At 34.3% G+C, this 26,505-nt stretch overlaps 3 protein-coding genes across 13 annotated transcripts; 1 reads left to right on the top strand and 2 right to left on the bottom strand.

The window, feature by feature from the left end:
* Positions 1-2,198: 2,198 nt before the first annotated feature.
* LOC124219074 (zinc finger protein 420) lies at positions 2,199-12,265 on the bottom strand. Of its 2 annotated transcripts, none has more exons than XM_046626207.1 (7): positions 12,174-12,265; positions 10,468-10,827; positions 8,693-9,610; positions 8,446-8,574; positions 7,597-7,833; positions 6,972-7,299; positions 2,199-6,873 (listed from the first exon to the last, which is right to left on the bottom strand). In XM_046626207.1, exons 2-7 carry the CDS (start codon positions 10,797-10,799, stop codon positions 5,512-5,514), a joined length of 3,306 nt encoding a protein of 1,101 aa, XP_046482163.1. In that variant the 5' UTR covers positions 10,800-10,827; positions 12,174-12,265; the 3' UTR covers positions 2,199-5,511. The 2 variants fall into 2 exon arrangements, with proteins under 2 accessions (XP_046482163.1, XP_046482162.1); XM_046626206.2 differs by lacking the exon at positions 12,174-12,265 and adding an exon at positions 12,012-12,165.
* A 1,025-nt stretch (positions 12,266-13,290) lies between these two features.
* LOC124220213 (transmembrane protein 47) lies at positions 13,291-23,077 on the bottom strand. 5 transcript variants are annotated; one of them, XM_069136565.1, is made up of 6 exons: positions 22,949-23,077; positions 21,812-21,886; positions 17,760-17,946; positions 17,509-17,658; positions 17,328-17,390; positions 13,291-16,789 (listed from the first exon to the last, which is right to left on the bottom strand). In XM_069136565.1, the coding sequence occupies exons 2-6, from the start codon at positions 21,860-21,862 to the stop codon at positions 16,572-16,574; spliced, it is 669 nt and encodes a 222-aa protein (XP_068992666.1). In that variant the 5' UTR covers positions 21,863-21,886; positions 22,949-23,077; the 3' UTR covers positions 13,291-16,571. The 5 variants fall into 5 exon arrangements, with proteins under 5 accessions (XP_068992666.1, XP_046484730.1, XP_046484729.1 ...); XM_046628774.2 differs by lacking the exon at positions 22,949-23,077 and adding an exon at positions 22,289-22,612; XM_046628773.2 differs by lacking the exon at positions 22,949-23,077 and adding an exon at positions 22,333-22,612.
* On the top strand, positions 19,478-26,308 carry LOC124220215 (uncharacterized). Of its 6 annotated transcripts, XR_006883536.2 has the most exons (6): positions 19,556-20,524; positions 23,010-23,173; positions 23,460-23,546; positions 23,878-24,004; positions 24,224-24,262; positions 24,765-26,308. XR_006883536.2 is itself a non-coding variant. In XM_069136568.1 (5 exons), the coding sequence occupies exons 1-4, from the start codon at positions 20,512-20,514 to the stop codon at positions 24,248-24,250; spliced, it is 291 nt and encodes a 96-aa protein (XP_068992669.1). In that variant the 5' UTR covers positions 19,478-20,511; the 3' UTR covers positions 24,251-24,262; positions 24,770-26,308. The 6 variants fall into 6 exon arrangements, 3 of the variants coding, with proteins under 3 accessions (XP_068992669.1, XP_068992667.1, XP_068992668.1); XM_069136568.1 differs by lacking the exon at positions 23,878-24,004 and having other exon boundaries at positions 19,478-20,524; positions 24,770-26,308; XM_069136567.1 differs by lacking the exon at positions 23,878-24,004 and having other exon boundaries at positions 19,529-20,524.
* Positions 26,309-26,505: the final 197 nt, after the last annotated feature.

Here is a 26,505-nt window from a genome sequence, read left to right as displayed (position 1 = left end):
ATTTCACTTGCGACTAGCTAAAACAGCGTTTCGATTCTATGCCTCCGAAAATTCAAGATCGAGAGAGAAAATGAAAAGTCGTTGGAATAATTATGAATATTAATGTGATGGAATACATCGAGCGCGTGTCGAATAGAATCCCATTTCGAAATGAATAATTCTTCTATTTACATATTATAGCCGTATTATTGTAGATAATCTAGTTTGTCTCCTGGAAAATTATAAAATTTATAGTATGCATCACGTTTTAATCGTAAATGGATCATGTATATTAATGTCGTACATGGACCGCATATACGTATACATATACTTTTTTGTCTCCGCATCATTATTACATCTGATCTGTTATTATTCATGATCTATGTATACATTCTTTTCTCGGGTACCTAAACTTTATTTTGGAAGTAATTTATTCTTATTAATTTATTGTATCGCCGACCTGGGCTTACCATTGCGAAGACTGTGTTACTCGGAAGGTGAATGCAGCCAGCATCGTGTCGAAATCGGTAACTCTCTGATGTTCTGCAATAAGTTCTCAACTCTACCATTGGAACATCTCAGGGGGCGAAAGTGCACGACGATTTTCGGTTGTCACACCAAAGCCCATCAAGGCAACTGTTTATATTCTTCAGTCAACGAATGTAAAGTTCTGTAAATATCAGATTTTTTCATTGAATTATTTCGAAACGAGGGAGGAAAAATAAATTACAATTTAATTTTTATAAATTTACAGTTCAAGATTTTCTACCTCCTGACTATCTGACATTGACCATAACTTCCCAGTATTTGTCGCATTTCGATGATTCTTTTTATTCCCGACTCAACCACAAAGTTAACCTTTTTGACCTCAAAAGCGGGACGAAAGTGGCATATTTTTCTCTAAAACGCATTTCCCGCAAATTCAGATCACCTAAAAATATGAGGCCAATTTAAAAGTCCCAATTTTCAAATAAATATCGTGGTCAGACTTGAGTCGGAAATAAAGTCCCATATGTAACATAGGAATAAAACTCTACTTTCTTGTTACATAATGTACTATAATGTCGCTCGTCCGGTAGGCATTATTCAGTAATGGCGCGGGGGGGGGGGGGGGGGGGGGGGCAAGCCGAATGTGTTACCAGGGTGCCGTGCGACGTTAAAAGAATTTATAAAATGCGAGAAATAATTTAAAATTACAGGTAACCATAGATATTCCCCCCATTGATGACAAAGTTGCAATTTCGACATTTCAGGATTGACGTTAATTTCGTAATAATTACCAATCATTTCCAATGTATTCCTCTTGATTTTTTTCAAATTTCTTTACATTTCTCAAATATTAACTTCCTACTTCTTTTTCTCCAGGGAATACGAAAAGTTATTATAATCCCACCAAAAATGAAAAGTCGAGTTTTCATTAGATCTTAACGTTTCAAGATCTATGACTAGGTGTTTGTGTGTATAATATATGATGAATTTTTTGTCCAACGATATCTTGAGAACGGATGAACGGATTTGGGTCATTTTGATTTGAATCGACGGGGTTTTTCCTAAAGTAGAACTGATTAAATTTTGGATTCTGTGGATCACGTGGTTTTTGAGTTATTTGAATAAAATTAAAAAAATGTCATATGTTAGTGTTTTATAGGTTCAAAAAGGTTTTGGTTACCAGGTCATTGGACATATTCCTGGCTTGTGTTGCCCAGATCAGTCGAGGTTTACTTCGTCCACTGTCTTGTCGCAGCAGTGGCAGTCGTTGCACCTGTAATCTGTACCCAAGCGAAAAAAAACCTCAACTTGGGTGTCAATTCGTACTCTTCATTTTTTTCTTGTGGGAATTTAGCTTTATTTATGAGTTGGGGGTACGAATATACACGGGAGTTGAGTTATTTCCGTGAAGGTATGCCGTTTGAGGAAGAAATATACAGAATATATATCATTCTATGAAAAAAGTATTTTCTAAAATTTTTACCATCACGTTTCTTTCATTCATGTGGCAGTATGAATAGTGTATTTGCGTGACTCACGATATTGCATCAAATGATCCATTGCGTGATTCATTTACTATGAATTTGTACAATTCCAATGCTGTATATTAAACTTATTTATAATAGATTCACTACACAATGAAAATATTCAATTGCAATAAATTTAGTGGACCTAGCAAACTAAGGTCAGTTGTACCAGAACTAGAGCGGGCTCAGATAGTAACGTTTCCCTTTATAAAACATGTGACTATTAATGATTTATTCAAATAAAAATACAACTACGATTAACATTAAATTGCACCACCTTACTAAACCCAAGATATAACAATATTTACAACTTGCTACTCTTTCCTGGTCAATCCCGCGTATATGAATGAATATTTCTATATTTGAAATCTTAAGTCAATTTCTATAGAGTACGTTGATAATAATCATTTCGTGGAGCACAAATTACAACTGAACTTATACATATGTGTGTGTGTATATATACATATATATATATATATATACACGCACATAGTTTCTTAAATTTTTTAAAAGTCTTACATACCTATGATGACATGGCATTATCCATCTATGTATCGAGTAACTAATTGTTTTATTAAATTTTTTCTGTTTCTCAACTTCAATACCAAGAATTACTTCCACACTCATGACAAGTGTTTCATGATCTTCGAATAGTTTTATTACTATTATACTTCACGTAGCAAAATGGCTTAAAAATTTAATGTTTGTTAGACGTATTTTTGTTATTATACGCCACTGTTTCGGCTGCTCCATATGGCAATCGCAAAATGTATAATTAAAAGCCTCCGGATAAATTGGGAGTAACCGAAAATTTGATTCTGCTAATATTTGTCAATTTTCTCTAATACAGGTATATTCACCGATTGTGTATTCTCTTGGTCCTAGCCCAATGCCACAACTCACATTTTATATTACATAAGGTAATTTAGAATATTTTCAAGCACAAAATTTGCTGCAATTAACCACCTTTAAAATAATTACAGATATACTGCATAAAATATCTTTGGGACTAAGTTATAATTCTATGACCTTTGTATGTAAACAAAGCTTTCACTGGAAAAAGTAGGTGTGCTATGAACATTGTTAATTTTCAACCATCAGCTCAAGTTATAATGCGTTATAAAACTTATGTTGATTGCTAATTGACAAGGCAACTGTGGTCTTTATAGTATGCCAAAGTGAATTTGCACGATTATTCAATCAGTGAATGTTTTACAAATGCAAATGCGAATCATTTTTCCTAAGATAAAGACATACTTTGATGTCACTAATTTATTGCGATTCGTGGTAAATCAATCTGCTTAATTTTCTTCTAATTTTCAAATAAGAGCGCTTTCAACAGTACGGCTTTTTATTAATTTTATATCTTGCATAGAGCTCATTAATATGAGGGGTGTAACTGCAAATCACTTAAAACTTAAGCTTAACAAACTGAAGCATTTTAATACAGAACTATTTTTGAACAGCGTTTATCGTATTCTTTGCAATGCCATGTACGTACGTACATGTTACGCCAACTCCGTTGCTGTAACAATTTGAAACAAAGAATCTAGTGCTACCATCTTGATAAATAAAACATAAAACGTTATCAACATATTAGTATAAGTTGATGAATGTGCGATTAAAAAGACTTAACTCAATTTCTTTATAATGTCATTATTGACTTAATTTATAAAATAGTAATTATTTATTATATCAAACTGATCTTAAAGCTGTTTGAATATTGCTAAGAACTAAAGAAGAATGTAACAATTAAATTGTGAATAAGAATATCTAACTCTGTATTCACATGGTTCATGCTAGAGGTTATTAAATATTGCGAACTAAAGAGAAAGAAAAATTGAAATAATTTAACCAAGCAGTACATTTTGTACGATACTAGCAATGCCATATTATATCATAATCTTCTTTTAACCCAAAAGGCGATATCGAAATATTGGTTAGTATAGTCGCGAACCTTACAATTCACACAAGTTATTAATATTTATTATACTCTATGGAGAATCCGTTTATAAAGTAAGGAAGTATCTGTTATATAGGTAATTTTATTTATTTTTTATTGACGTCTAAGTCATTATAAAATATTTCAAATATCCTGCTAAATCATAACTTGTTGGCATACAAATTCTAGGAGTATGTTTATAAATCTGCAAAATTTCTTGTTTGTTTATGTACATATTTTTTCCCCTCTTATTAGCAAATATAGTATGCTTGTAAAGATCGATTCTGTTTATTGGGATGCTACGACCGTTAGATCTACAGTAATTATTTTTTCGTATTTTTCAAAAAATTCAATCACAAGTGTTTAGCAGAAAAATGAATACAGATTGTTGTTCTTAAAATTTGGGAGTAAAGATATAAGATCTATACGTTAAATAGGTATATACAAAAAAAAAGAAAACACTGTATACTAGTAAAGTTATTCAGACAAGATTGATACTATTTTGCTCTCATTTTTTTTTGTATGTACATTTATGTATTATACTCCAAACACATGGCTATCATAAGATAATTGCTCTAGTACACTATGTCAAATTTATCTTCTGCAGTATTGAAAAAAAATATGATCATTTGGCTAGTGTTGGCCTGTTTTTCAAAATGTTGTTACAAGCTATCTAATTATGAATACACACAATTTTCGAACGTTGTTAACTTTAGTTACTATTATTTTTAATACCCCTATAATATGGCATTACATTGCCAGTATCTGAAAATGAATAACCATGTTTCATAAAATAACATTAAAGTTGAATTCAATAAACTACTATATATTCTTAAAACTCAGAAATAATTACATTAAGTTTAATCATAAAAGACCAAATGTAAAGTTAAGCAAAGAAAACGAATGAGCCATAGAGTGGAAACCTGTTATGTAATAATTGAATATAGAAGAAAGTTATAATATACATTTTATAGTAATTGATGAATAAATTTAGGTAATATACATTATCTTTGAATTTACCTAAGTAAAACATCAATGATTACATCAACACAGATTTTTTACAGTCATTTTATGCTGAAATTCTATTTCAATGGTCTATTCTAAATTTATTGAAAATTTAATTATCCTTTCATCTTCCATGACAAAATAACTGTTAATCCCAGCTCATTTTGTGATTTGCCCTCATCATACTGCATGGTATGAATTGTGGTGCAACAAACGATGCTTAGGAAAGGATATAAACTTGTCAGCGTAAGTATGTCACCATGTATAATTGAGTGAACAATATTCTTTTTTTTTTGGTTTGTTTTTTTTCTTTTGCAAAAACTCAATACAATGAAAATATAGAACATGCAACAATGAACGTGGTATAACTCATAGAGTAACAAGCATAGGGGGCCTTGGCTTGAACCTATGTGTACGATCAACTCAAACGATTAGATACCTAAGCCGAGTTTGTTCAGCATCCATAACGGCATTGGCAAAAAAAAAAAAAAAAAAAACATTAATTAGAGAAAAAGAGGCCTACAATTGAACAAACCTGGATGCTTCTCCCATAACATCAATCAAATGCAATCAAATGTGTATCGGAACGTGAACCAAAAGCTCTGCACGGCTTGAAAATACAGCTGAACACATTTCGCACGTGTATTCAACAGCATCCGGAATTATGGTCTCTGGAACCTCGTCAACTGGTGTGATAACGTGATGTACAGCTAGCATTCTGTGCGGTGCTGATTCAAGCATTTTAACACTTAGTTGGAAACTTTCTTTTTCCGCAACCTCATTATGGATGGTGTGCGTATCTAAATCAGGAAGGATGGATTCTTCTTCAGCTGTAACGATGCTTGCTTCATAAGCAACTTCTAAATTATTGCCATCCAGAGCATTATCTAACATGTGACTCGTTTGATTCATTTCTATCGCATTGTTGTTGTTTTGCGTGGCTTCTTGACTCGACTCATCATCTTTTGGCTCTTGTTTTATTACAACTTGCTTTTGTTTTCGCACTTTCTTAACGACGGCAGGTTTCTTCCTTGGTGTTGGCTCCACCTTTCGCTCCGCTATGGCTATATTACCGTTATTATTACTGTGAACTGCACCGCTATTCTTTTGCGATCCTGGTTCAATTTTAATATTTTTCTCTAAAAATGTCACGGAGTGCGGCTTTTCGAGCTCCTCGTTCGGTTTTGTTGGGAATGTTGCTGGGGTAAGTTGAAGTTTCCCTTCAATATGATAACTAACATTTTTAGTCCTCGGTCTATTTCTTTCACCGCTGGGAAATACCCCAGTTTTATGTTCGTTTGGCATAACTTTGGGAGTTCTGGTAACCATGGTCTTAGTTTTTTGGCCCTTCTTCACTCCGTCACCACCAATCTGAACCGGTACACGAGTTTTCTGAGTGTGAATCATTTTTGGTCTACTGGACTGAGCAGACGTCTGTGTTTCATTTTTCTTTTCATCCTTCTTGGCCTTTCTTTTCGAAAGTTTCGATTTGGCTGGATTAGCCTTGGAATTACTTACTATCGAGCTTATATTCTGCAGTGAACTTTCAAAGCTTTTCAATACGTTCTGATAACCCTCTTCTACATTCGCCCTGTGCTGTTGCTTGTTCTTCTTTCCAAGTTTTCGTTTTGTATTATCGTCCGAATCGGATGCAATGTCTGGCGTTTCGTAACTCACTGCAGCCATGCGTGGGGGAACAGGGTTTGTTTCATAAGGCTTGAGCTTGCGCCTTCTTTTATACTTTCGCGGGCCAGTTTGCGGTTGTCGGCGCAAGGCTGTATTGTCATCACAGTGTTGCACTATGTGTGCAACTATTTCTTCGGACGTGCCATAAGAATCACCGCATACTTTGCATAGATATGGCGTCATACTGCCATGACATTTTGGATCTGGACCTGAATGATGAGCCCTAACATGTTCACGCAAAACGACCTGTAAGTTTTTATAGAAAATTTTAATTATTGAACAGGTTATTGCATATACTCGCATCAATGATTATTGGTAAACAATTAAGTAATTATCAAGCTTACACGTTGGTTAAAAGCTCGAGGGCAGATGGCACATCCATAAGGCTTTTCACCGGTATGTATTCGTTCATGTTTTCTGAGTGTTCCTCCATCTGCAAATGCTTTCCAACAGAATCTACATCCATACGGTCTTTCACCAGTATGAATACGGATATGAATCTGTTGAGAACTACGGCTACCAAATGTCTTTCCACATTCCCTACAGGGGAAAGAACGCCCACCCAAATCCTTGTTGTGAGAGTGACGGTGGCTCACCAGTGCTCTACCATCAGGAAATTCTTCGCCGCACTCGTCACATGCGACCATCTTATTGCGATGGGACACCATGTGCCTATTGAAGATTTTCATTTATAACCAACATTCATCACAATACGTGGGTTTTTTAAAAAACAGCAAATTCAGTTAAGTAGTTAAAATTTAATGGGGTTTACAACAACTGACGAGAACCTTTGAACAGAAGTACTTCATGCTATATTTTATCTAATGCATCAAAAATTAAAATGTCGAGTAACCGGAGCTTGGTTTCTGACAGTAACAAGTTGAGTTGACAGCTTGCAAAAGGTCAATTGAAATATTAATTTAGTGTGAAAATTGATAAATTAAATACTGATAATGAATCTTAGCGCACCTGCGGAGTCTGGCCTTATTGTGGAAATGTTTACCACATTTTGTACATCCAAATGTCTTATCAGCATTGTGTACCCAGGAGTGCTTGATCAAACTACGCTTATCTTTGCACGTTTTTCCACAAAGAGTGCAAGTATTTGGCGGCGCATCCTCCGCATGATTTTGACGGACATGCTCTGCGACTTCTGCATCATCTCGACACCTTTGGCCACATAATAAGCAACGCCGACTAGGTGACCTAAATCATACAAGTTTCTCTTAAAGTTTTGAGACCCTTTAAAATTTCTACATAGGCGATGAATTTTCCAAATTCGATTTTTCATATTAAATTCTTTTTATACGAATATTTTAGCCTCGTTACATGAAAAAAAGCATGAAATGACGTACAATGAATAAGAAATAATCTAAAAAAATGTACTTCTGTAGATACATATATCAAACGTACAAATCAAATAATTAATAAGTGTCAATGTTACACGGAAATGTGAAAAATTACTATAGTTTCAATTTAAATAATTCTTGCCTGCTGCTTATTGAATGGTGATATAACCCATATCAAACTGAGGATTACGAGATTTTCAAGTGTTGTAATTTTATACCAAACAGTCATCATTAGAAATTATTTACCCAACACATTTTTTTATTTCTAACCGCATTTTTAACTAGAATTTAACGTCCGTATTATATGAATCGACATGCACCTTTTTCTTATGAAGACCGTATAAGATTAACATAATAAATAGTCCTCAGAATAAATATTCCAAGAAGTACTTACTTTTACAGTAATATATCCCGTAAAAATGCTTTTCTCAAGCAATCGTAAAGATAATAATGCATTCTATACAAATACCTGGCATGCAGCTCAGCATGTGCAAGTAATGCCAAAGCTTCTTCAAACCACTCTCCGCAAACATTGCACACATGATGCTGGCTTGAACCCTTGGTAATCACTTCTGTAGTTTCTTGCTTGACATGAATCCTGGAAAAATTGAGAAATGTTTGTGAACAAATTTATCACTAAACAAGTGCAAGGATACATTATCATAGATTAACCATATACTAAAACGTAGATGTTCCATACATCATTCACTACTTACTTTCGATGGCGTTTAAGAAGATCCAGACGGTGAAAAGGTACTCCACACGTATCGCAGTAAAATTCTCCAAATCTTTCATCACCGGTGTAAGTTGCATCATTATCGTACTCTTCTAAGTCTGATTGCACAGCACCTCCATGTTTAATTCTAACGTGTTCACGCAGGGTGTTAACATCCCAGAACATATCACCACAAGAAGTGCATTCAAATGGACTATCGCCTCCGTGCACGCGAGAGTGAGAAGCTAGAGCTTTTTCTCTGGCAAATCCAACACCACAGTGTTGACAAACATACGGTTTGGTTGGGTCTGTGATAGGCCAACGTGGTGGTTGGGGTTCAATATGTTCCGAGGTCAGTTGTTCATTCCACCGTGAACTTGATGCATAATTATTTCCTCTCGCCGAATTTCTGTTGGTCATTTCTTCTAAAAGTCGCATATCTTCGTCCACATAGTCGTAAGATTTATTCACATATTTTCCCATCTCAACTTTGATTTCTGGAGCAGCCCGCTTTGCCGCTGCTGCATTGTTCTTGCGCTTTCTTGGTGCGTTAGACTGAACTTTTTTGCGCCTTCCTTTATTTGTTTCCTCCTCTTCTGGGATAAGAGAATCGTCATCATTCAAGTCATCTTCCAATCCATCACGAGACGGGGCGTACGCATGAATTTTCAAATGATTCATTAAATCACATTTTCTGACGTATCTAGCACCGCACAAATTACATCCATGAGGACGATCCGTCTGATGAGCTACCATGTGATTCATTAGATTTGCTTTTTTCCTGAACCGACGACTGCAGAAATCGCACGGGTAAGGGCGAGTGTTTGTGTATGAATCTTGATCAATCGGCAATGGTATTTCCATGTCGTCATATTCAAGCAAATTGTCGTGTGATACTTTAGTCTCCGGGATTTCAACACTGTAATGGACATGAATATAATGTTTATTTTAATAATTAGCTAAGACTACAACAGGTTTCAATTCTTGTAAATAATTTAAAAATATTCCAATCAGTGTAGAAAGAGGCATGAGGTGATCACAAAGTTGTAAAAAAATTTCACTCAACAATGCGTGCAAACATTTTTTAGTTTCTGGGTGAAGTACTTTGACAAATTTGCAAAAAAAATTATATTTGTCTTGCTTTTATATTTTGTAGCATGTTTAGTAATATCAAATTTTCTGTTTTCTCACGTTTTCCAAAATATTGGGAATGGAAATATGCAATCAAGATTTTTCTTCAATTACAAAGCACTTTAAGAATTAGGAATTATCTGCCAAGCATTGTGCAAGAAAAACTTTGTGTACAATTATGGTAAATTTTTCCGCAACATATTTAATTACTGGGTTTCAATCAATTTTCATACTTTTCCAGATAAAAACTATGTGAGTCCATCAAAAGTACAAATAGCATTCGATGTACATGGAATATCAATGTGTCTGCAGTTCTGAACATTCATCTGAAGGAAAAGCGATGGAGACTTATGTACCAACCACATTCTTATGCAAAAAACGAAATATGTGTGATTGCAACTAGCTACCTCAATCGGGCAGTAATTGTTTCAGAATGTTTCCTAACGATAGAAAAGGGTTATCTCAAAATTTCGTTGAAATGAATAGTTGGAACTTCAAATACATGAATATCAATCTAAGTTCTTTGAAATTGTGTAATTTAGTTTTAAAAAAAAAATAGAGTGGTCTTTCCTTAAGCGTCATAGGCAAAGAATCACAACTTTTGACACTTCTAATATCATAAAAATGATCAAAGTTCAATTTTACCCGTCATGCTGTCCCGGTCTATCCCAGTTATCACTAATTACTTCCTCAGTGACCTGGATATTCAAGTAATCATGACCTTGGCCATCTTGGGGTACTATGTAAATAGACTCCATGTCATTAGACTGTGGCACAAGGAGGATTTCGGAGTCGGGTGCTGGACAAGCCTCTGGAACAGTTTCGACTGTGTCCTCGACGCTTACTTCTTCACATGCCCCGATCACCTCCTCCTCTGGAGTGTCCAACTCCCCTTCTAAGTCGCATATTACTTCCTCATGAACTACATTTCCCACTTCCTCGACCCATTGCAGGGTCAAATCACCGGCCACATCCATCTCGTTCAGCTAAGTATCTATTTGATCACTGAAAGCAGTCAATTAAGTCGTAAAGATAAGTTGTCAGAATGTATCAGTTAGCAAATAATAGTTTTTTTTATCATTTAAGGTAGAAAACTGCTTGCATAGAACCTATCTTTTAAAAAGCCGGTCTGATAGCGTTTCATAAGGTGGATAAAAATGTGTGGCTTTATTTTATTTTATCATATGATAAATAGAATTGAATAAGATTCGAGTAATTCCAATTTGGGAAAGTGGGCAAGTACATTTTCCCCATTTTTCAATGAAAGTTGTTAATTAAGTTTCGTACTTCGGAAATGAATTTACTAGATAAACGACACCGAGTCATCGTATAGCTAATTTTTTATTAAAAAATTAGAATCAATATTTTCTTGTTTCTTGATTCAGCATCGACGTTGAAGTTTCTGCCAAGTAAGTTATGTAATGAGTTGCTCCGGCAAATTCTTAGTCGGCTGACTAGAATGAAAAAAGTATTTCATTCTCGGCGAACTGATATTTGCATGTTCGAATAAAATCGATCGGTCATATTATAGCTCAACACAAAATGCATGCCTGAAATTTTCTATTTCGCTCTCATCAATTTGTTGAAAAATAAAGAGTCTAGAGTTTAAGCGTAGCTATTTCCATTCTTATACAATTTTTTGCCTATCGTCAGACACTGACATGCACAATAAGCATTAAAAATTGAAATACCATTGTAAATATATTTTTGAAAAATTTCAAACGAGGCCGTGACAAGCATGAATATATCACTTAATTTAATACATTTTTTCTGAGCCCTATATACAGAAGCAGATTCGCATAATAATGGTTTCCAAGCTCACTGATTATTCGCAGTCAAAGAATTGTGGTTATCAGATTCGGCATTGAAAATAGGATGAACCATTTCAACATTGACAACGATTAGTCAAGAATAGTAACAGTCGACCGATTTGTATTACACCATTTTCTTTCCCCCGAATATCAACTTTTCATCAAAATGCATTTTCCAGACGGCACAAATAAAATTGTTGACATCTAAGGTTATATTATACATATAGGTTATGACTTTAGAGGTTATAACGAGTAAGTGAAATAGTAATTATGATTGCATAATGCGAGCCGGCAAGTAATGACTGGTATGGTTGCGTATGTTTGAATGATTGGAAAACAAAAAAGTGGGCGAGAAGACGCAATAAATATTTTACATACGATGCAGGCAGTAGCCATAGCCTCTCTTTATGCCAAGCCTTCTTCCACCCAATTACACAGTATAAACTGACACGAAGAAACGTTTCGGCCCTTGTAAACGCAGTATTTTTATATCGAATTAGTGCGCATTTATCACTAACGTAATCACAGCGTTTTACTTACTGTTTAATATCCTTAACACAGCTATGAACCTAACCAAAAATACTTTATAGCGATCGAGAACAGCGTCGACCTTCGGTTGTTTTCAATTTGGAGGGGATGCGTTTAGAAATATATTTTAACAAAATGGCGGCTGGCATTTCGCGCCACGAACGTTAAAGAACTTAGATAGTAGACCCGACGAGAGGCTTTATCAGCTGCATAACACATGGCTTGTCCAGTATATACTTAAAAAATACTACTGATCTCTGGCTATGGATAAAATATAGATTTGGTCATTTCTTTTGGACTTGAGCCACTTAAGCATCTTACTTTTCAGAATGAAGATTTGGGTTTTCCTTAAATCATTTTAGGCTCCTTATTTCAATCCGATGTCGGGTCACTACCACACAACCAACTAACGTAACAATTCTCTAATTCTTCACAAAAAAAAAAGTAGATATTTTTTTGCAAGGAATTTTCAATTTTATTGTTAGTAGAAACATGTGAGCACATCAGAAAAAATCGTGTTTCAATCATCGGTCAAAATTAATTTTGATATTCCAATTAAAAAGGCGTATAATATGCTTTCCGAGGAGTTAGAGACAAATCCAGCCCAGCTACGATAAACTTGCAACCTAACAAGAATTGTTTCAGGAACAGAGTCGTTAGAATGAAAAACTATAATTTGTTGAATTCTGTTGTACCTTTCGTCGATTGTTAACATTTTTCTACAAAGTGTGGTAATTTATGCACAGCACTGATTTCTTTCTATCGACTGTGGAACGATGCAAAACGTATTTTATAATATATAAAGAAAGAATTGCAAATGAGTGTCTTCAAAGTTTTCTTTTGTTAAATATGAGAAGATTTTTTAAGCCATACTAATTATTACAAACAATAATTTTCAATAAATATTAGAAATGTTTTACATCAAATAATACAAATCAGAATGGCTACGATCACCTGTGTTCAAAAATTTTTTAATCTAATTGATTTAAAATTATGGTTAATATGATATGTGACGTATAAGCACATGATTGTGAATAAAAAAAATGAGATCTTGAATCGAAATAAAGTACTTATTAAGTTTAGTAGGATCAAATAATTTTTTAACATGGCTTAAGAAACAAGATTATGATAATTTTTTAAGATCTATATAATTCTTTGTACAGTCCTGTTACGTGTATACATCAAGTAAATGTTATACAAACATTGGTGACAATTAATTCTACATAACTACTTCTAATAATTTATGTTGGTAGGAAACATGAAATTTTATGTATAGATATTGTTATATCATATAACATTATAATATCAATTAAGTCATTGACTTGCTTTCTGTTATGATATGCATACATCACTATTCTGATATGAAGATGTCGAGAAATAGTTATCATTATGAATATTTCTATACTACACTGTGTATATTACAATTAATAAAGAAGCATACTAATCATCTATTTAACGGACTTGATATGGAAGTTATTATTCACTGTATGCTCTCAGTATCATGCACGTATGTACTCTTCCATCGGCATAAAATATATATGATACCCGAAAATGACAGTTGAGAATAAATGAATTCTGGACGCAATCGAATTTTAGTTACTTGTTGATATTTTGTCATTAATCTTTTGTATAAGAACATTATTAACCAACGTATACCGGAAATTACTTTTTTTTTTTTCCACATACGGTCAACGTAGATTTTCGGGTGTTTGTTCAATTCAATTTATGAGGACAGATTATATCAACAGAATTTTACGGCATTTTCATGATACTTTGTTAAAATTGAAATGCACTCCCGTAAAATTGTCGGAAATAATGAATTGAACATTTGTTTTCTTCAATACAGCGATATTATTACACAGCTGTGGTAGTGTTCTAAATTATGTTTATGGCAAACTATGTATATAGAAGTATATATATATATATGTATATATGTATGAGATATATTTATGCACAGATATATTTTGTGTATATATCTCCATATAAGTATATACATTTATGTATTCGAATATTGACTATATTATGCTTATTGTAAGTGCAACTGTAATGTCAATGATAATTATTAGAATTACTGCATTGGTCTGAACACAAGTCGAGGTTTTTGTTAGCCGATATCCCTCTTAAAATCCGTACTCCACTTATAATCGGGATTTATTCGGAACTTTGCTTCATCAACTGAAAAAACTTCGTTATCGACCAATTGTCACAAAATTTGATCAATAAAATCACGGACCTTGAAAACTCAAACTTCAATTTCTTCGAATAGCATCAATCTGAAGTAAAAGTAAATAAAAACGATATATTTATACAATACACTCAAATTTTATTGATGCGATGAATGCAATATTAATCCATAAATATGCTTGTGATAATCAATGATTTTTTCATATAATTCAGTTTGTAAAAACAATCACTGAAATGAAGTCATAAAATTGGGGGTCGTCTTATATTCAGACCAATATATATTAGTTGCATTGAGTTCGTTACAAGCAATCATAGAATCTCTATTGTATGTATGTACACACGTATGTGACGCTGGTAACACGATGGATCAGTAATGCCTGCCCGAACTGCCTCTTTACCTCACACACTCAAAACACTTCGCACTCGACTCACAATCAGTCAACAGTATGATTAATGGAAGAAAAAAAAAATCGGATAACATTTCTTAATTTATAGCTGCACTGTACGATGTTGCACTATTATTTTTTCGTAAACCCAGTATGTATAAGATGTAACCATTGTAGCAAGAGCAGCTTGAGTATATCCTTGCAAGAGGAAGAAAGCTGCATTGTAATGTAATTGCCAAATTTTTTCTGCTATCATTGCGATGTAAATTACATATCGCGAAAAATCTTAATATCGAATAACAATGATTGTGATAAATAACACACGCGATGCAACGGGGAGAGGGGACATTGTAATGTTGAGATACCGTAACTTGATTAATATATACCTGAAGATATAAAAAATGGTTATTGTACCTGTGAAAATGTTTAGGTATAATTGTGCTCCTACCTCAGAGTCTCAGTCAACTTTGTACTCTCGTCAAAGTATCACCAAGTTTGGAATAAAAGTTAAATCAAGTACAATAATTATATATCTGACAACCTAAATTAATTTATATAATACGCGACCCTGATTGGTAGATAAAACTTAACTTAATCTATTTAAAATTTTCTTTATAGCTGTCACAAATTTATTTCGTATAATAACTTTAGAGATATACTAATACTTTTTTTTTTAGATACCGGGAAAAATAATGAAAATTATGTTACCTTAGCTAATTGTAAATTATAATTTGAAATATTAAACACTAATTTCAGATGAGAATTTTCAAATGCAATAAGTTATTCTTCCATAATGTCCTTAACATAATTCATACTGAAGGAGGTATGATTCATGATGAAGTACTGAACGCTCCAAGGAAATGCCTATATACATTGCCAACATGAAAAAACGAAAGTTGTGGAACGAACAATATCAAGTAGAAATAATTTAATAACACTAAACCGTAACGTTTCTCTATATAAGTAATCTGCTGTCAAATAACTAGTGAAAACAGCCACACAAATTGCAGCCGAAAGAAATATCCAATTTTGTCTCTTTAATAACAACATAATGAGAACATGCTGTGGATTAAAACCTATCACTGGCATCTAAATTAAATGACGCAGCCAAATATTATCCCACAAAATAGAGTTCACCGAGAAACCACACAAATACCTGTATCGATATATATGAAGAAATTCACTTCTCATTATACTCAATACTGGTCGGTAAATTAATTTTTTTCATCGTTTTTTCTTTCTCACCTAGGATGTAATATTTTACCTCATCAAATTATTCCCATTTTCTCACAATCATTGCTAAACAGGCAATTCAATTAAATCTACAGACCCAACTATGAAACCTATACGAGTATTAAAGTCGAATAGAAAAAACATATCGTCATTAATTTCAAGAAAACGGGTTTGAACTTTTGTCGTTATATATGGATGGTCCCAAAATTTTGAACAGGAAGAAAAGTGATACCTTTTTTCATAAGTATAAGTAAATAATGTAATAATCTGTACTAAAATTGATTTGATACTCCTCTACCTTTGTAAACAAATTCATCACCTTGGGACTTAGTGTACACCGTAATTTTTGAGTCAGAATTTCAGTCGTAATTCCGTAATCTACATACAATGTATATATTTTGTATGCATATTCTAAAGACACGTTGCTCGTATAAAAAATCATTCGCTCTCAGAAACAGTAGCAGACATACCGTTACTTTATCCGAAATTCAACCCATGTGAACATCGATATTATTATATTTCTTTGTGAACACATCGCGCAATAAGTGGACACAAGAGAAATATAACCAGTCACCTAGAGGACAACGTCGGGCAGGGAGCAATGCCACTAAGCTAGCTGTGTGCCGCTTCTTACTCCGTGATGCCCTACTCCAATCATGGAACCTCCTCCACCTCCTATATCATCACGGACGATTTTTCTCTCCTTGTAGTAAATTTCTTCGCTCTCTTTATCACATAAGAGAAGTACTGCTCCACCAAATAGAAAAATAGCTGCCCCCCAGCCAACTCCATATGCCCAGCCAAACTCCCACATAGTTCGGTTTCCTTGAGGACAATAACATTCTTGTCATGAATCACCATCTATATATATGTATATATTTAAATATGGGCCTGCTTTTTTGAATTTCTGAGTACTGAAATAGGAACTTGAGTAATCAGTCGACGAGAGAAATACTCGACTGTAATCAATGTGGATGACTCATGGTGTGGCTATTTCTTTTTAATCCTCAAGAGCAGTAAACCAGTTGAACTAATTACTATTTAAGATATGCAAGTGAAGTAAAAATTTTCTTTGGAACACTTAATTTTCGAAAATTTCCATTAAAAAAATGCGGAGACTTGAGTCATCCGTCAATAAATTACAACTCGATCATTGTTGTATTTCCTAAATAAAATAATTTTTTCAGTAGACTAATGCAATCAACTGAATATTCACTACTAAAAATTATATCTAATTACATTTCACAATGAAAGTACTGCCTGGTACGAAAAGCATTGCGCTACCGAGTTTATGCAAGATAAGATAACATAGACTTGTGGCACAAGACTTCTGGCGATACTTGGGAGAAAAATAATTGCTTACCATGATTCAGTTCTGCAGCAAAGCAAACTGGATAAACGACGAGAGCTATGAGAAGAGCGGCTACTGAAAGTGAGAAAATAATCAATAAATTTAGTGAATGGCAAGACATGCAATTGATTGACTGTATACATAATACAATTCCAACAAAATTTATTTATACACGTTTCAGACTGCCACTTACATGCAAGCCCCATACAGAACACCGCAAAAAGATAATACTTGTGCTTATCGCGATGGTCTTGAGATCGCAGGCCTAGTCCTGTTAAAATTGTTGCTGCTATATCAGCCAAAAGACATACGACACAGAGCGCAGCTGCCGCTTTTATGTATCCTGTGAAAAATGAACGGAAAACATTTTTATTGATAAGTTTCGTTAATTTTTTAATAGTATAGATGAAATTAAAATATTATCAATCGAAGAACGAATCTTACCGACATCCCGAGCCTGATAACATCCCGCTGGTGTAGTCATATGGAATGGCAATGGAGTCGGGGCACCGTCTTCAATGCAGTGTGCAAAGAGACCTTGTCGCCATCCTAGCGCCATCAACCAGTCAGTCGATGCCAGTCCCATTATCATTAACAAAATGACTATCACCCCACATACGAATGCTATCACCTGTTGGTATAAATTCAAAACATTAAAAATAACTTAATCCTGTAGAATAGTAAGACTTTGCTGTCTTATTTTCACCGTTTATTAGAGAATATTGTAGACAAATTAATTAACACTCCCAGAGATAAGTGACGAGACCCAATTATTGAAGACAATTATCTTAGATAAAAGTATGTAAATGATGTAAGCATATTATTTGATGTGATTTAACAGAATAATTCAATAAAAACACGAATAAAACATATATCTTTGGTTTGCTATTAACACTGCAATTAAAATACCAGGTGTACGAAAATTTGACTGAATCTGCAGCTGACTTTATTAGAAAAAAATACTCAGTACGAACTTATTAAGAGTTCAATGAATTGGGAACCATTTAAAAATGTGTAAATAAAAGGGGGCGTTCTGTGTCAAGAATATACGCTCCCTGACCATCAATACAAGAGGAAATAAAAATCAGTAAGTCATGAAAATTAGTAAAAAAAAACTTCTAAAACTGAACCAACTGAAGAACAGTGTATGCTAAGTAGTCTTTTCGAAGTTGAAGTCAGCATCGTTATCGTGACGAAACATGGGAGGAAACATCATTTTTTTCTCATTTTTACAACGATTTTGAAGGAACTAAGATTTCTAAGTATGACTGTTTTGTTTTTTTACGATTTACCGAATTCCAACCAATCCCAAAATAGTGAAATAACGCTTTTTCCCCAGTATAAATCGTTACAATAACGTTACGAACTTCAATATCAGTCTTAAAGTATTTTGCATGTAGAATAATGAAAATTGTATTTTAAATGAATAAAAATTACGCATAGGTTGGGATGATAATTCAAACTAAAAATTCACAGCATTTGTGGTACGCTATATTTTAAATCGATCCCTAAAACGAGGTTTTTCGGGGGTGCGATAAAAACGAATTATTATAATCTTTTTATACCTGAGCAATCTCGTTTTGCCCCATACGATTATCAGCGGCGGTGTACATAATCATAATGAATTGATATTCCACGTAAAATATATCAGCGAGTCTCTCGAATAAATAAGAATATCCGCACGTTATACAATGACGTAATTTCAACGAAATTCAGTCCATCTTATGCACCTTGCGCACTGTTTATATATAGTTTAGATAGGAGATAGGAATTACGATTTAAGGAACGTCGTAGACCGCGCCATATCGAAGGTGTGTCGCGAGCATTTACAAATATTTTTACACCACCGGCGACCAGCGCGATTGTTCGTCAACTTTTTCCCTGTAGGGCCTCAATCATCGATCGGTAAATTCCTCCGTCCACCGAGCATGGTCGCGAGATATTCTTAATCGAAAAACCGGAAACCGTTTATCGCGTTCTAAAAACCATTCGCATTTGAAAAATCCTGAGAGTAATGGACAGCCATCTTTACTGGCCCAGGTCGTTCGACGGGAGGAAAGGGGTCCGGTAAAGGTCGCGGCGCAATGCGCGAGCGAGGGATGCTTCCACTTGCTCACCCTCGCCCTCGCCCTCGCCCTTATCCGGACCCCCATCCTCATCCGCGTCTTCACCGTCAAATCTTTCTTCTTCGCTCTATTCAATCCCGACTATACCTACGCAACTTCGACCCCAGTCGCCATCGCGACGCGGGTATGCGCGAAGGGTTGTTTTAGGTAGACGAGGTATGCGAGTGCCACATGATACGTGACTTTTTTCTCTGAGGTTTTGTATTGTGCTTAACATCGATCGGTCAAGAGCCGGATTGTAAAACAAACCAATCCACAAATCGATACACACGCGTGGTTTTATGGCTTGTGGACATTTTTTGATGATGCATTATCCATTGGAATATTTCTTACCGGAAGTTTGGAAGTTTGCGTAATTGGAATTCGTCGCGATGAAAAAGGGGGTGAACCTAGGCGATTTCGACGTTATACATATATTTTTAAATATTGAAATCCACGTATCTCAAATGCGAAAAGGGCTTGAAAGCCCCGTTCTGTACACGATTCTTAACAAAAAAAAAAACACTCCAACACATTTTCATTTGCCGCAGAAATATAGAAATGGCTTGACTTCTGTGAATTTATTATTGCGATTTCGTAGAATTCGTGCCCATTCCTTTATTTCTGCATCAAACGAAAATATATTGGAGTGTTTTGTTCAGAGTTGTGTATACAACGGGGTTTTTAAACTCTTTTTACGAAGTTGTAGGAACTTTATCGTAACGAAACATCGGTGAAAAAATCACTATTTTCTCAATTTTACAATGATTTTTAAAGAACTAAGATTTTTAAATATGAGTGTGTTTCGTTTTATCACGGTTTACTGAATGTTAGGCAATTCCAAAATCGTGAAAAAACGGTTTTCCTCAGCAGGAATCATTACGATAATGTTACTAACTACAATATGAACCTTTTTTTGCGTTTAAGATACGCGGACTTCGATATTTGGATATATATGTGTCAACGTGAATATCGACCAGGCACCCCCTTGATTGTTTCAATTTCTTTCATTTAAACCCGACATGTTACCATCTCGACTTCCTTTGTTTTGTTTTTTGATGCGTGAACAAACGCTAGAATAATTGGAGGAAATGGAGGTTGTTGGTAAGTGCACGAATAATTTATAACGCGCATACACGGGATTTTACAAAGGACGCATGTGTCGCGTAACACATGTGTTTTGCGTAAAAAAAGGAATCAAGTTCACGGAAGTTGATTACGTTATCATTTGAATTCAAGAATACGGCTAGCAGGAGGAAAAAGCTCGGGCGAATTATTAAATATGTGCGTAAAAATTCGCTAGTCGGATAAGATTACGGAAATAGATAAGGGCATATTTTTTATCAGCGCCAGAACGGAAACAGCAGTTCACACTCTTTCGGCCTCAACTAGCGCAACTACAGAGCTTGTAAATGTACAGTCGGGTCAAGAAGACGATTACAATTAGACTTCTCTGAATTTTAGGTCACACAGTATTAAAAGCACTGTGCACAACGGCGGACTGAATATGATAAATGAGAACTTTTAACCATTTGCGCTATATACGCTAAAAATAAACGAAAATTATCAACATACGCATTAGCGGTACATAATCTTAGGATCAGATAAGTAGAGCGATTACTTAATAAGGAAAGTATAAATCCATTTCGCGGAAAGGAATTTTAACCCTCTCTTGCAATATCAAGTAATATTTTTGGAATGCAACTTTGTATTTGAAAAAAAAAAAAAGATTTCACTGACTTTCGGTTTTTATAAGTTATTTTCGATAAAATGTTCAGAAAACTTTTAAATCTTTTAGTTCATGATTGCGTAGCTATCAAAGCGATCATAGTCGTAATAAATCAATGTATTCAAGTGTTTTGCAGAGGATGTCAAGAGATAAAGAAAAAAAATTCGTAGTCGCAAAAAATTCTACGATCTTTAATAAACATTCATAGTCATTCAAATTCGTATTATTTTTTATTTTTGTTTTGTAAACATCGATAACCGGTTTGAAAAAATCATGAACTAATTTTGAAGCAAATGGTGGAAAATTCATCTTTATTTTCAAAAAATTAGATTTCAAATCATGAGAAAAAAAGTTATTCAAAATTGATGTACATATCACTTATATTATACTTGACTGGAAAACTGGAAAGTTTCAGGTAAAATGAGTAGAAAAATATAGCTCAACTTAAGTTTTAAAATCCTTGACCTGATTAATCTACTGAACAGGTGAAATAACTCGTATCGCTGCTTCCGTGACAAAGATAAGTGTTACTACCAGTTCATGAAATTTTATAACGTGTCAGTTTCATTGTTGAAAGATATTTCGCGACATAGAGGCGAAGGTATTTGGCACATAGAAAGCAAATCTGGCTATCTGCCGTTAAAAAGAATATGAAAACTTACTTTCAGTGGCCTGGTGATGGTCACAGTTTCAATTGTGGTTGTTTGAGCCATTGTGTCGTGAGGATGGAATTTATTCTGCATCACATAAGCAAAGGTCGAATTAACATTTGCTTCCTTTGAGAGTTGATGTATAAAGAGTGCAATCATAGATTAATTTGATTAAAAAATCTTTAGACGTAGATGCGAGATTAAACTAAAGACAATGAGTTGAAAGGTATAGGTATGATAATATACAGTGTGAAAGTATTTCGTCGATAGGTAAACAAAAGGATATTAATATGTAAAGAAAAAAAGTGGCAGATGGAATAACGAACAGGTAGCGCAATGCACGGGTAGACAATAATTCACTCTTCGTAAGGACTCAGTTGAATACGTTTAATTGTTAGACACTTTCATCTATGTAAACATTGATAATCATATTATTAACAACAATTTATGGCGATATACAAATGTCACTGTAAGCAGGTATTCACTTACGACGGTTTATTAGACCGCTTGTAGTCACTATACGAAATACTCACGTAATCATTAATCACAAGCAAACATTAGTCACTCCGATGAATAATTGTGAATAGCTATTATGTCTTGTTCGCGTCCATTACTAATCGACCTAAGGCGTTTAAAATATGGGTATCAACTGTTATCGACTGAAAATATAATTTATATTTCGTACGGCGTTCGAAGGCTATTTGAGATATATCATCACAAAGTACAAAGAGAGAATGAAGACAAAAAGTAAACATCCAAGCTGCTGCTCTCAAATATTTTTAATGGCGTATCGAGGTGCGTGCGTATATCATATACACAGCACTTATTATAGATATTCAACCACCCTGTGTTTACTCTTTTAAAATGGCCGCTCTCTGTCTAACTATACGAATAGTTAGTCTACGCCTTGGAGCACATACTTGTTTATTATGAATTTGAAAGATGCAGAAAAGAATTGTAATGTTTTTTTGCATGTATTATACCCTAAAATGAAACGCACAAACAGTAACGAATAATGATTCATCTGAATACTGAGAGGTTTCCATCTGCGAAATCGTTGACACAAGTGCGACCACTCAACGCACGACGTAACTCATTATTAGTACATACATACCTTAAAATGCAAATCGATGGGAAAAAAACATTTACCTGGTCGAGAAATCGTGCATTTGGGAACGTGACCCGGCACAATCCACTGATTTTACCACAGGCCGGAAATCCTCCTCCGGACTCCGGCCAACAGACCGTCACTTACTGTGTACCGAGCACGACTGTCCATACAGGAATGAAATAGGGAAGGAGACATATCTTCGCGTTACAAAGTGGGCCACATGGTTTCATTTGCTGTATACCTTAAAACCATGGAGACTAGAGGTACGGAGGCCGAACGCAATGCTAGCCAAATGGTCGGTGAAAGTGATGAACGATCCGCGGATTGTAACCGCCTGGCAGCGCTACCACTGCGGGCTCCGTCAGCGCGGTGATTGTGAATCGTCGATCCTCACGTATAGTATGCATCCTATTCGTAACCAGGCGCTGGTATCGCTTGCGGATAGATCCCGAACTACAAAATCTTTTATCGCTTTCACAAACCACTTTTCGACGATTCCGCCATATGCGTTCGGCCTCCTTACCTCTAGTCTCCATGCTCCATGCTTAGAACAGTGCAAGTAGTGATGGCGATGGTGAGGCTGTTCTTGCGTTTGTCAAAACCAAGCATGGGATATCTGATCGCATCGAAGCTTTGGTAATCATTAAATTTTATTACTTTACATTTCTGATATCATAGCGAATGAAAGAATGTCTTAGATGTCTTCATTTCTTTTCAAAATTACTATAATCCAATAATTTCACGTATTTACTCAATGTGTAAAATTTTACCACGTTTTTCATAAAATGTTAATGGATTTAATCAGCAAGAAGTATGGATATATCGGACGAAAACTTGTGATGACATAACAACCGAAATTAAATGAAACTGTGATTAATACAACATGCACTACCAACTGATGTATATCATTTGAGACTATAAATTCATGTAAAACCAGGACGTTTTACTCATCATTTTGATCTCACAGGTTAAATCTTGAGATATTGGAAGGATTAACTTGATGTTGACAAGTTCCGCAAAAAGTTATGCGTCTTCTTGAGATTCCAGTTATAAGATGTGGTAAATTACCACATGTTCTACCCAGAAAATGATCTGTAAGTTGAAGTTTTGTATTTTATTAACCAGTTTCGTTTACCATAGCTTAGTATAATTATGATTCTATCTAAATCCAATGATGACACACATTACCGATTCGTATGATGTCGTGATTAACTTATACATGCACTACCAACTGAAGAATATTTGAAATTTTTTGCTCCACCTTGCCGTTTTTGATTACAGAAAAGTAACAAAATTGATCTTTATCTTTCCAGGTTTTGCGCATACGCCAAAAAAGATAGGTTGATTGATAGGTAAGTGTTCAAACTCTGCGCATTATTATGGTCTGTGTACAACAAGCAATAGCAGTTTTATAAGATCTATGAATGTATGTATGCTTACATATTGAAACATTTCTATCTGTGTAACATTACTTTCTGTCTAACAGTGATCAGTCAATTTGAAGCTTTCATAATTATAATTGCATGGGTACTTTAAAAAAAAGGTGAAAAGGTGAAGAGTGACTCTTACCATTAGAAAAAGAAGTTAGAACTTGAATTTTACGATATTAACAAGGACGTTCTTATATTCTTTTTTACCCAATTCCTTGATTTAATAGTTTAAGAGGACATGATACGTACAATTTTACAAAATAGCTTTTTATACATTTACTAAATGATGATATCCTTGACCGAATAAAATGAGATTATGATTAATCAAAACATGCACTACCAGCTGACAACCTCTATGAGTTTCAATAGATACATAGCCCGCCTACTATGTGACTAACAAAGATTGTTTGTTTTTTTCTTCCAGAATAGATGCTCCAGTGGACAATCTGCATACTACCAACGCAATGGTGCGTCTAAAAGTTTGAAGGTGTACATTTTTGTTTGATATTATGATCAAGAATGAAACTGAATAAGCTCATTTCCTAAACTTCCTATACCTGCTAATGCTATGTGAATATGTTAATGTTAATAATTGAGCTGCGAATATGCCTTATTGTTAATTAAAACTTCTGAAGTAATCTGTACTACTTTTGAATATGTACGAAAATAGAAGACAATTGAAGGAATACTTCTAATTTTATTTATTTCAATCTACCTTACTTCAAATGCTGATTATATTTGTTAAAATAACTATCATGTGTTTCGATATGTATACCCCATTTAGGACAATCTACACATCATACCAAGTTCTACAATTTGATACATTTCGTATTGTCCATTTTCTTAGACACATTCACGTAATATAATTTTCTCTAATAAATCAACATCTTTTCAACCTACCAAAATATCACAGTATCAGTTAAATTCATTTACGATTTTCATGAAGGTGAAACTATCGTTAATCATTAGTCAACCACATAGGCAAGATAATGGAGTCTTACAGTTCGGTAATTTTATTTAATTATTAGCAAAGTTTAATACCGTCGTTGCGGGGCGGCGACAGGTACTGATAGGCACAAAACAAATCTGTGCTAGATATAGATTCGTCACTACCAAAAATGTTTCCTACATTGCTAATAATTTTGTGAAAACATGTCCTGTTAATTACAATGATCTATAAAACAAAGCATTAAGGTAATTTTTGAAGAAACAATGCTATATTTATTTAAATAATAAATACACCTGATCAAGTATCGGCGCGTTTTCGATACTAATTACTTAATCTAGTGTACGTATAAATACAAAAAAAATTTATATGCATTTTAAAGAAGATTGTGTACAAAATACAAACACGTTTGCTCTAAACAGTGTATAAAATTGGGCTTGTAGATGTAAATACAAGATCATATGTGTATGTGTGCGCGTGTGTATGCATGTGTATATATACACACACACACACACGTCACTTACGGTAATTGTGCCAGCTGTTATATACCTATGTATAAATGTATATACATGTGTGTATATATATATATATATATGTATGTATGTATATGTTAACGGTCTTGCAATGAAAAAGTGCATAATTCTCGATCACTGGGGTAACTCAATTTAAACCTTTACCTTTATCACAACAAAAAAAATTAGACAATTTTATTCTTGTCTGTTTACATTATTTTTGTATGTTTCGAATTATCTACGCATATTTCTTTTACACATAAGAGTCATCCTCCCCGCCTTCCTCAATACAATAATTGTGCCAGTGGTAGAATTTTGTGCGAAAATAATTTGATGCGCTAACATTTATAAAATATAAAAGGTTGACAAATATTTCATTACAAATACTTCAACATCATCAGATCTATTAACATCCTTAACATTTTTAGAATATTATAATATGTTACCGGTGATACTAAGAAAGTATAAAATGCTTTATGTCTGGTCAAATATACATTTACAAATCCAACGCATTTTTTTCAAAAACTTTTTCTCAGTATCGTTTGAAATCAGAACATTGTGTTCAATTTAGAGTATTAATTTCACTTGATTGAACGCAGCTGTTATCACACAGCGCACAAACCAACTTCAAAAAATCAACAAAAAAAAGAAGAATTACACAAAATTTACTGCCGTGACGTGGAATGGAAATGGGGAAAAAGAAACAA

The sequence above is a fragment of the Neodiprion pinetum genome, chromosome 5 (genome assembly GCF_021155775.2).
Source record: "Neodiprion pinetum isolate iyNeoPine1 chromosome 5, iyNeoPine1.2, whole genome shotgun sequence".
In the NCBI taxonomy this organism is placed as follows: domain Eukaryota; kingdom Metazoa; phylum Arthropoda; class Insecta; order Hymenoptera; family Diprionidae; genus Neodiprion; species Neodiprion pinetum.
This window is presented reverse-complemented; position numbering and strand designations above follow the sequence as displayed.